Raw genomic sequence first — 12330 nt, forward strand, 5'->3', positions numbered from 1 at the left:
TCTGGGGCTTCACTGCCTGTCCTGGAATTGAGACGGTCGCTGGTTCACGCCGGTCGATCGCCAATTCTATTATCGCTTAATAATTCCCCCAAAATTCCCCCCTCGGTTAAACATATATGAAAATATATTAATTCCGAGGTAGAGCGAATTAGATATTAAACAAAGGACATTTGTAGTTCGATATATGTATATGAATCACGGTAATGTGATAGACATATATATATATATATATATATATATATATATATATATATATATATATATATATATATATATGTACCTCGGTTAAGTCAGCCGTTCCTATTCTGGAGATGAACTTTTGTTGTAAAATTCCAGTACATTAGATGGGGTCCTTTCTATCTTATATTCTGTTCGATTCAGTTAGGTTGAGAGTGCCTTGAAGGATAGGCCAACGATTTTTGTAATTCACTCTTTTACTTTCTTCATAACCATACTCTGTTCTCTTTATATGTATATATATATAATATATATATATATATATATCTATATATTTAAATCATATATATATTATATTCCGATATATATATATATATCTAGATTATATAAATATATATTAATATATGCATTATTAATTAATCTCTAATATAATATATTTTATACATATATCTCATATATATATATATATTATATATTTATATTTAATATATTATATATCTTATATATATATTTATCATATAATATAATATATATTTATTATATATATAATACATATATGTGTGTGTGTGTGTGTGAGTGTGTGTTACACTCAGCGTTCATAAATCAAACAGATACTGTTTTTTTCTTACATGGCTGGTTTTGAAAAACATCTTTTTATATCATTTCAATCGCTGTATGAAAAAAATCGTGGTCTCATAGGATAATAGTTTTTTTCTTTTGTATTTGTTTTACTGTGCTCTCTGTGGAGCTGTATATAGTTTTTTATGACATTGATAATAAGTGATAATTCAGTGCACAAACTGACAAGTTTTGGGAGATCTTTTATTCCCACACCGATGAAAGTACTATTGGTGCTAGTGTAGCTCTCGATGCCAAGTACTAAGCAGTTCGTGGTCTTCATTTTATGTATGCATGTATGTATATATATACTACATATATACTATTGTATATATATCTTTGTAAGTCACACAACAGCATTGGGATAATATGATGACCCAGCCGGCCATATTTGGAAGGTCCAAGCACCATGCTGGCTTAATAGCCGGATCGAGGCTCACGTTTGCTAGATCTTTGGATCGGCCCTCAGCTTAAAGTCCACCAACCAATCCAACTGTAAAATGGTACTCCATATATATATATATATATATATATATATATCCAACATCCACTATATATACTCATATATATATATATATATATATATATAGATATATATATATATATACATATATATGTATATATCTATACATATATATATATATATTATATATATATATATATTTTTAATTATAATATATATAATATATATATATATATATATATATTATATATATATATATATATATATATATATAATATAGGTTGGAGTACCATTTAAACTTTTCATTTTCTTCCTTTATAAGTATACCTGAAATTGGGGTTCTTAATAAAATAAATAAATAAATAACAATCACATAATAGTCTGAGAGGTGTTTTTTCATTATTGATGCTTAGAACAAATTTTATTCTCATCCTATGCCAGTAATCATCCAAAATACAAAGGATCAAAAAGACACATTTTAAATTATGTTTATCCTCCTACATAATAATGGAAAGAAACAACAATGGTTATACAGCAAAGCGTGTAAAGGATATTTCAAAATGGGTTTGCTGCAGACTCCTCAAAATACACTGAGCTTTTCGTTTCGTTAAAAGCAACTACGAAAGCGGGATTTAGCAAGGAATATACCTCAAGGGACCAACAGGAATTTTATTTTCTTGGATAACTGATATTTGGAATTTTTTGTAGGTATTATTCAGACATTTGTTTTATCTTTCATCGTTATTCTCTATCCTGTTGTTTAGGTTGAAGTTACTTTTTTTCATTTAATTTCCATTTTAAAATATTTGCTTCCAGAGGGACTAGGTTCTTTATGTATAATTGGACTTATGGATTTGTTACTGTTAATTCGGGTGGGTTAAAATGTTTTGTCGCATATGCTTGATAGGTAGTAGGTCAGGGAGATTTCTACGAGGTGTTTCCTTTTTTTAACGAAGGATGTAAAACATTCCAAGCATTGGGAATGGTTACTGATCTTTAAAAGTTATTTTTAATTGCAGTTTGTGTTATGTAATTGTTCTTTACTTAATTTCTTTCGTATTCTGTTTTTTTCTGCTTATTTTGACTGAAGCAAGAGAGAATCAAAAATACAGAAGTAAACCAGGCATGCAAAATCTATAGTTGTACCAATGCTTTGTGCTAAGATTGAAATCGTGAAATATGTGAAGGATGGTTTTTTAGTCCTTATATCAGGTATCCAAGTTGACTTTGGAATTTTGGGATTTTACCTAAGGCCTTAGGTTAAAATGAAGATAACAATGAAATTATCACTGTTGGTGAAAGCAAGTGTGAATCATAAGGTTATTATCTTTTATTGCCATTCCTTAGCAGAAAATTCCGATGTTTATCAAATTACACCGAATATGTTTTGTTTGAAATTGAATTTTTCTTCTTTTCTGAAACTGTCTTGATTATTCACGTCTCGTTGTTTTTATCTGTATTTTTCAGATATTTGACTTGTTAGCTAGTTCGTTTTGTTTCGTCCATGTTTGCATTTATAATTTTTGTATCATTACTCCCATTGTAGAGCGTATAATTTTAATCCTGATATTAATGATTTGGGCATTAAATAGCTCTTATTTACTTGGATGATTCAGAGTAATAATATCTATGCAGTACCAAAAAAAAAAAAAAAAAAAAAAAACAAAAAAAAAAAAAAAAAATCTTGGAGTGCATAAGCGGATTGGGTTGAATTTCGTTATTTTCTTTTAACCTGAGGCCAACACTGAAAAAGTGCTTTGTGAAACAGAAAAAGCAGATTTTGCAAAGGAACAAATTGGGTTCTCCCATTGTGATCCAAGAGATTTCATAGAGTGTTACAGAGGCATTTGTTTTTTCCCAATTTCGTTGAACTTACGTTGACCCATGGTCGTGTATTTGGTGAGTCTGCTGGGAGAGGGTTGTGGTGAGGTCATCTTGAGCCAAGCCTGAGTGAATTTGAGCCATAAAATACATAAGTTTTATGTTGTTTTTCCCTTAAGTAGTATGAGACGCTTACCGTCCATAACAATTACCACCTAGATAGTCTCTGATCTATGTATTTACAGTATCTATTTATTTACATGTCTGTCTACTATATCTATCTAAGAATACACAAGTATCCACTTGTTTCCAATATTATGCATGAATTTCATTGTGTATGCAAAACGCAGGCGTATTCATGCAAACGCGCGCGCGCGCAAACACATATATTGTTGTGTATATATATATATATACATATATATATATAATATATATATATATATATATATATATATAGTATATACAAAATACACATATTTATATATAAATATATATGTATATATATTGAAGATGGGTGCATTACTTACTTTACAACTGAAGAAAAGAAAGTACATGAATTTCTTTTAGGTCTTATACGAGCTGATCTCTACTGTTCTTCATTAAGGGGTACATACTTGTTTCCTGAATAATAATGCAAACATAATAGAATACTTAAGATTTAGTTTCTGATATGAATTTAGAAATCATAAACGATAAAGTTGATAAACTCAAAGTCTTCATTTTCCAAGGAATTAACGAAATTTAAAACAATTTCTGAAAGATGTTGCTTCTCCCTTGTGTTTTTCTAGACCAATTGGTAAGATGAGCAGTAGCATTAAAAATTTCCATCGACCACATTATATCTTACGTCATTAGCCCTTGTCCACTGCTGCTTATTATGTTTATTCTTTTCTTAATGATAATTATCCGAAATAGAATCCGAAAATATAATACTTTTATTTGATTTTTTCCTCTTGAATAATCTAATTGATATCGACTTTGAGGGGCATGCGGGAAATCTATCCATTGACGGTAATGACTGATTTGCATATGCCTGTATACGTGAAGGGGAAAAGCTTAGATTTTAAGATAAGTGAGCATGGTAAGAAAGAAATGGAAATTGTATCTAGGAAGTCGTTGGTTAAACGCTGGCGTAGGTTAAAGATGCCGATAATGAAAAGTATTTGTGGATTATGTTAAATTCTGGGTTAAGGATCAGATCTAGCTGGAGGCTCTCCAGGCATAAGCACAATGGAAGGGGAAATAAAAAGAAAGTTAGGAAAATGGTGGATTCTTTAAAGAACAGTTTTGAGGACAGAAGGAGATGACATTTGTAACTGTTTAGACGGTAGACAAGATGATAAGGAAGTATGTTACAAAAAAAATTGGAAAAGAATATAAATGCAGACAAGAGTATGACCAAAAACAGTAGGAAAAAGGTTATAGTAAATGGAAGCAAAGGGAGAGCAAAGGTGCCCAAGGATAAAAGATGCTTTAGAGAGAAGCTTTCTGAAGAAAATGCAGACCTTTGTCAATCGAGTGAGTATTTTGAAGAGTTGCTGAAAGTAAAGGATGATGACGTAGAATTGAGTGCTGCGTTATTGAATGGGTTTCATGGGACCAAGAGTTCATTGGAGTACAAGTGAGAAGCTTTGGTGTGATGGTGATAGTGTAATTAAGTGGAGAATCAATACAAAGTATAATTGGAAAGATTATGGTCAAGATTTGATTTAAGAAGTAATACAGATAACAGAAAGATTAAAGAAAAGAGTAGTTTGCTTTAAACAAGGAAGTGTGTTTCTGAATCAAATGTTACTTACGTAAGAGATTTATATTCGAAGAAAAATACTGCATATGGCATACAGGGGCTTACTGAGAGTTTAAGTTGGAATTAATTAGGTTTCAATATAGAGGGTGTTCAAGATATACAGCGTACAAAGATAACTTATATTGAAAAGCTAACACTTCATGTTTCGAAAGCATATCATGCGAGGATAACAAGTTTAGAGTAAAAGTGAGTTTGGATCAAAAGTGTGATATATTTCGTGGTTATTTGATATGAATAACTGGAATAATAAGTGATTAATAAAATAAATGATTAATAATAGTAGATACAAGATGCAGGTATTGATGAGTTTGACGATTTAAGTATGAGGATGTTGAAAGGGATTGTTAATCCAAGAGTAAAGTATGGAGGTTAAGTGAAACCCAGGAAGAATGATGCGATGGTGGTATGAATAATGGAAGAATGGAAGTGAATAATTCAGACAGGTATGATGGCTGAGGAGATGAGCCACAAGAATAATTAAAGCTAGAAAGGTAGTTGGGTCTTTGAAAAGAGTGTTACAGACAAAAGTTTGGTAGTAGAAAGGGAATGTTGAGCAAAGTCTCCTTTATAGATTTGAGGTGTGGATGGTAAATGTGAATGAAAAATATGTAAACTGTAGAAATGAGTTGTGGCATAGTAAAAGTTGAGCGAGAATAGTCTGAAAGTTATTGTTAGACCACAGGAGGATGTGGAAGATGGGTCTTCCTTGTTAACACTGAAGACTGCGCGAGTTTTTCGAGAGATAGATCACAGACCTATAGATTAGTGAAAAAGTTATTCAAAAGGAAGTCGTTATTACCCAGAACGAGCAAGATTTTCTCTGTAGATAGGGATATACTCTGCTGATAGTCTTCCAGCGTGGGTACATGAAATGGTGTATATTGCCATAGATTTTAAAGAAATTATTGTCTATTTCCATAAGATCTTAATCTCCACTTTTACTGGAATTGAGCAACGTTACGTTTTTGTCTGCAGGGTAAAATGTCAATTCCAGTCAATCTTCTTATCTATTCCCTTGAAAATCCAAGTTATATTAATCTCTTCTGACGCTCTTTTCCTGCTGACCTTTTACTTAACCCTTCGCTACTGTTGGGCATTTTTTTACTAATTGTGCATACGTATATATGTGTATCTGGTTTGTTTGTTATACTGATTTCGTTTTTATTACTGTAAACACCTTCAGATTCATGCTTTTGATAAAGCAGTTGCATCGCATTCTGTTTTAACTTATTTGAGTCATTTTATGAAAGCAATTTGTTCATCTTCCTGCTCTTACCGTAGCTCATCATCATCGCTGTTATCATTTTAACCATCATTGTAGTTATGATTAGCAGCAGTAGTAATAGTTTCAATGTAGTGAAAAAGATAGAATGTTTTCTGAGTACCGCGTGCGCAAGACATATTTAACTTCCCAAAAGAGATCAATAAATAACACTGAAAAGTTATATTACGGTTAGTCAAACACAGTCTGATTCAGACGTAAGAATGAACGCAAGAAAAACAAAAAAATTTTTCCCCATCAGTGACGACTCTCAAACAGAAGACAACCAAAAGAGAAACGGACGACCGTGACCAGTCTTTTGAGAATTAGCCTTCTTCCCAAGTCATTCTGTCAACCTTCCTAAGTGAGTTTGTGGTCCAAAATATTTTTCATCCTCGACCCTTAATCATGTCCGGTCTCTGCTGCACTGGAGACGTTGCTAACACAGACCCTGCAGTCGAAATCTCTGTTTTTTAAGTTTTCTGTCTTTATTCTATAAGTTATGAATGATCAGTCATTGTTTTATTTATAAGCAGCCGTTCTTTTTTATTTTATTCTTAAGATTGCGTAAAAATCCATGTTTTTATTTCATTTGGTTTTGCCTGTTCATTTCCAGATCTAAAGTCAGTTATATGCTAAGTAGAAGAATCATGTAATGAACTTCCAGCTATTGAGTTAAGTTGTTTCCAAGTAAATGTCTACCTCATCTCTCTGATAGTTTTAATGAGTCGTTACGACTAATAAAAGTATTTCACAAACATCAGTGTCAGGTTTCGACGTTATTCCGAGGTAAATATTTAAGTTTTCCTTGTGGCACCAATAACTGTTCGTAGAAATTCATGATACAGTATTTTGGTCAGTTTAATTTATCTTGGCTTTGCCCACGAAAGAAAATCAGCAACGCATTGTTTTCCAGTCTGTCGGCTAATGTCGAAGTTTTCAAAGAAATCGCATTAGCTTCAAAATTCGATCAAGTTTTTTGTCATTCGACTCGACCTTTATTAGTTTTTTTTGTAAAAGAAAACTATTGTGCCGGCTTTGTTTGTCCGTCCGCTCTCAGATCTTAAATAAAAACCTTAAATAAAATAAAATCTACTGAGGCTAGAGGGCTGCAAATTGGTATGTTTATCATCCACCCTCCAATCATCAAACATACCAAAATTACAGCCCTCTAGCCTCAGTAGATTTTATTTTATTTAAGGTTAAAGTTAGTCATAATCGTACTTCTGGCAGCGCTATAGGCACCAACAACATGGGCCGCCACCGGACCGTGGCTGAGTTTCATGGGACGCGGCTAAGTGTTTTACTGGCCGTTGCTGAGGCCACCACCAGACAGAAACCTTGATTAAGACGAAGAAACTTCGGCGCATTTTTTACTTGGTTTATATATATATATATATATATATATATATATATATATATATATATATATATATATATATATATATATATATATATACTCTCAATTTAGATGTTTCTTCGTCTACTTTTGTCTCAACCGATGTTACTGCCACAATGATCCAGGAACGGCTGTGATTGTTGCATGTTTGTATGTGTTTAGCAAAGGATTTAGTTTTCTTTGGGTATTAATGGGTTGAGTTTGCATTATGGGTAAAGACTGAGAATTATATCCATTATGGTTCCAACTCTTGAATATATTTCCTTAGATCGGTCTAGGATAAACAAGAATTCTTTTACTGGTGTACACCACATGCTTTACATAAAATTTTTTTTATGTACATGAATCTGTTATGTCAACCACGATATGCCACGATCATTATGAACAATATATTTTTTAGAAATTAAATTCAAATTCTCTTCATTAAGTGTGACCTGCCAAGGTAAGGAAACTGGCACATACCGACCTATTTACTCATTAAGTGTTATTTTCAGTACTAGGGACCATAAAAAATCAAGTTATTAGAAGCCCAAGTGCTGTAGGTGTTGACCTACTGTCACAGTTTGCCTCAGACCAAGAATGTTTTTCACGGAAAAAATATTTATCATGAGATGAGCTATTATATTCAAATGAATGTCACCCATGCCATTTTCTAATCTTTCATACATCTTTTCTTTGATGTTGACTTCTCATGTACGCTAAGGACTCTTTTTAATGTAATGGAATATTTGAACACTTCTCAGACAATCAATTTTCTTGAAGTCTATCTGGTTATAGCTTGACTACAGCAGATAGCCAAAATTCTAGTATGATTCATTCTTAATTAAACATGTCAGTGTTACCAATTCATGAAATGCCATGCATGAATAACTGCATATCTCTGCTCCCGTAGATAAATGGTACGTAGCATTTTTTTTTTGCAGATTATCTACTCTATTTACTCACCTAAAATGAGAGAGTTTCTTTATTTTTTTTCGTTTATTGAAAATGCGCTGTTTTTCCACTTTGGGTTTACTGAATTGTGAAAGGCAAGCTACTTTATGCGCAAACAGTGATTATTTAAATTTGATATGTGTGTGATAACAGCAGTGTCAAACCATGAAAAGTATATTACGCTGGATATGCTCAGTGTTATAACATTCTTATAGGCGATAAGCCATTGTCACAAGTAAGTCTGTTCTGCTTTGTTTTATGAGCAGTTTTACGAGCTCTTTTTGGGATTGACATTTTTGTGTCTACTGATGGGCATGTATGCGAGATCAAAAAATTTTGTGTAATCTTGCTGTACTTGAATGAATCCAAAATGAAAGTCAGGTTCAGCGTGTTATAATTACTATGCCATGAAGGATAACCAAAACCAGACAAATATTTCAACAATGTAGACCTGTAGGGCAACGAAGAATTTCTATCACATCCAAGTTTAGCTTAAATCAGCCTCCACGATTAGATCCAAATATTCATGTAATGATAAATGCAATTTGCTTTCTAATTAAGGACGAATTATCATGAAATTTATTTGGAACATGCGTCGCAACAACTATTGATCCATTAATCCAGGTATTGGTTTCTGTCAGGGTTTGGTTAGACCCAAACTCGTACTCTGAACCCTATGAAACTCCAGTAATGTTGGCCATTGGCCGAGCATGATTTATGTGTAAACATCGTGTTTTTCTTGGGTAATCCAACAACTGTAAAGTAAAGATGTGAGTAATATACTATATTTCAAACACGTTTTCCAGCTATCTGTAATTTACATAGTTATAAAGATCGAGTATATATCGTTTGTGGAAGAGCTTGTCGTCTCACGCGTGCTACGCAGATGCATCCCTGCCAATGGTTCAGGAGTTTTTCATATTTCATTTCGGTTTTGCAAAAATGAATAAAGAATGAAGTGAAGCAGCACAGTGCTTGATAATTGTCGCACTTCCTTACGTTATTCGCTCATGTAAAATATCTTATGTTAATTGTACTGTCATGTTTAGGAATTGCCAATATATATACAGAATGTTAAACAAAATTTTCAACGTGTTTTCAAGTATTTTCAATGACATTTGGGCGTTTAAGACTTTTTTGATAAACATAATTCATTATGATCAAAGATCACTTGATCATGCTTGAGCTTTTCAGCATCTCAAAGTCCCATTAAACCATTCGTATATCCGACAAATAGGCCAAGAAACAAAGTGGATCGAAATCCACAGCCCCTTGGTCTGGAGTGCTCTGTGACATGGCTGATATTCAGATAAAGCCCAGGGACAGGAGACTTATACCGGCTGAGATAACAAATCCTACGTAATCCCAAATTCCCCGCGTCGGCGAAACCCCGTTTTATGTTGAGAGGTGAGGGATGTAAACTAACACCATTGTCACCCTCCTAATCGAAAATTGTCGACAAATTTTACTTTGGTTATTGCGTCTTTTCATTCATTTTTTAATTTTTTTTTATAATACTAGAACACATATAACAGTTTTATTACAATACAAGAAAGTTAAATAATTTTTTTTCCTTTGAAAGGTTATCTCGTAAGAAATTCATTGACAAGAGAAATATAACATAACTTCTTTCTCGACAAGGGTCTTTAATGATCCTGAATTAACTTTTTCTTCATTTGTGTCAAGAAAAAGGGTAAAAAAAAAGCGTGTTAGTGTACTACGTTTCCCTTCACAAGTATAATTTTATTAAGAACTTGGCCCAGGTCTTCTTGATCAATTGAGGTGAAATAGTTTCAGTTATTGCAGGAATTTATTTTGTCATAGACGTCTTCTTTTATATTTTGCTGAAGAGACAGTTTTGGGATATTATAAATGAGCTAACGTTCACCGACAGTAAAATCTAACAAGAACCTTGATTTCCCTTTCATGAAAAGTAACATTCATAGTATGTAGATGTCGAGAACTCAGACTGTAAATGGGAGATGGATTGATTTTGCTTATTTTTGCTTTGTTTTACCATGCATGTCTTCTGTTGACGCTACTTTATTCTTTTTTTACCCATATTGACATTCCCAGTTTTTAAAGGTAAACGAGAGTTGAGACTTTTCTGGAGTATTTGTCTTTGTCTGGTCATTAAGAATATCATGAATGTATATCAATACTGGTCATATTTTAATGATTTCTATTATACGGGACACGGGGTTACTAATTTGAGGTGAAAAGCAAAGAAAGACGTCCTTCCCATTGAAATGAATTATTGACAATATATATATATATATATATATATATATATATATATATATATATATATATATATGATATTTATATGCATGTACGTATGTGCATAAAACCACAACTGCCCCTCAATATCATACTATATCATACTATAATGGGAGTAATGTCTGTCTCTTTGTCTGTCTGTCTGTCTGTCTGTCTGTCTGTCTGTCATTCAATCACGGCCAAACGGCTGGTCAGATGGGCTTGATAAAATACGGGTGCAGAAGTGAAAAATATATATGTACTATTTGTTCAGCAATATTAAAATAAGGGCGATTTTTATACATATCTACTACAGAACCTCTTTGTGCACAATATTATCAGTTTGTCCACAACTTAATTTCAAGTTGGCAGAGTCAGTTGCTCTGCTCATCGCCACATACAGTTGGCCATGCGTGAACATGGGTGACGGCAGAAACACCCGAACACGATCCAAAGTCTGGCCCTGCAACTTGTTTGCAGTGAATGAGAAGGCCAGGTTGATGGGAAACTGCCTGCGCGTAACTGGAACGGAAACTGGTTGTCCGAAGGCATCAGAGGAATCCGGGGGATGAACAGACGTTTGCCGGTGTGAGGGCCCGTTGCTATCACTGCTTCGATAGCGTGGGAGTTTAGCTCCATAACGGTGTACCTCGTTCTGTTGCAATGTCCATTGGCAGGATCGAAATTCCAAAGCAACATTACTGGGCAGTACTTCTTCAACGTTATTTTGTGCACTGGCAGTCCCGATGGATTTAAGTTATTCAAAAAATCTTGCTGATATTGATGATAATTTTCATCTTCTATTGTGTTGAGCTGAAATATTCGCGACTTTCTCCGGGGAAGTTGTTGATCATGTGCTCGTTGACACTATTGACGACTTCATTGATTGAAGCTATTGCAGCTCGCGAACATAGCCACGACGGGTCCGCATAACTCTCACTTAATCCATCAAAGACAAACATGCAAATATGAGATACAGAAGAGGATTATAGCACAAATTCAGGGCGAACTTCAATCGTATTTCTCGGAGGCTCAATGTACGAACAGTTCCCTGATCCTATGTCTCTGAGATAGATCGCAAAGGTGGCATCGGATGAATTGCGAACTCTCATGTTGAGTGATAGTTTCAGTTCTGTTACTGACTTCCAGATGTATGATGTCTTCAAGTTTGCGTTGACTATCTGTGCTCGACTTCCGCGTTTCACAACGGGAAGAATTTGCTTCCAATCACCAACAAACAGAACGTAGATTCCTCCAAACAACTCTTGATTCTTCCTAATGTTACGCAATGATCGATCCAAACATTCGAATAACAGTTTGTCACCTTGGCTGACTTCATCAATTATGATCAAGTCTGTCATCCTGAAGAGCTGTGCACTTGCATGTTGGTCAGACACCTGGCAAGTGGATTCAGGAGTGATGTTGATGGGAATCTTGAAGCGAGAGTGAAGCGTTCGACCATTGTGGAGTAAGGTATCTGCAATGCCAGAAAGAGCAGTGGCTAGTACGACTTTCTTCTCCGAGCGAAGAAAATCTATTATGGCATTTATCATAAAGTAACTAAGTCTACGGGAATAACCAGCCTCGTTTCT

At 33.8% G+C, this 12330-nt stretch overlaps 3 protein-coding genes across 8 annotated transcripts in view; 1 reads left to right on the plus strand and 2 right to left on the minus strand.

Annotated features, from left to right (window-relative positions):
* Nucleotides 1–12330, plus strand: part of LOC135198069 (opsin Rh5-like) — a 707912-nt gene that overhangs the window by 370859 nt on the left and 324723 nt on the right. The window lies entirely within an intron of this gene.
* LOC135198070 (choline O-acetyltransferase-like) overlaps nt 1–12330 on the minus strand; it is a 243220-nt gene that overhangs the window by 98064 nt on the left and 132826 nt on the right. For 3 of the 5 annotated variants that reach the window (XM_064225479.1, XM_064225477.1, XM_064225478.1), the window contains exon 3: nt 3135–3204. The exons of the other annotated variants lie outside the window; for them this stretch is intronic. In XM_064225479.1, the coding sequence (XP_064081549.1) occupies nt 3135–3192 (58 nt within the window). In that variant the 5' untranslated portion in view covers nt 3193–3204. The remainder of the gene's footprint in view (nt 1–3134; nt 3205–12330) is intronic. 5 annotated transcript variants of the gene reach the window in all.
* Nucleotides 11725–12330, minus strand: part of LOC135197493 (ATP-dependent DNA helicase PIF1-like) — a 4051-nt gene continuing 3445 nt past the window's right edge. The window contains exon 2 of the mRNA XM_064224558.1: nt 11725–12215. Within this exon, the coding sequence (XP_064080628.1) occupies nt 11725–12215 (491 nt within the window). The remainder of the gene's footprint in view (nt 12216–12330) is intronic.

This window comes from Macrobrachium nipponense, chromosome 21, assembly GCF_015104395.2.
Source record: "Macrobrachium nipponense isolate FS-2020 chromosome 21, ASM1510439v2, whole genome shotgun sequence".
Taxonomy (NCBI): domain Eukaryota; kingdom Metazoa; phylum Arthropoda; class Malacostraca; order Decapoda; family Palaemonidae; genus Macrobrachium; species Macrobrachium nipponense.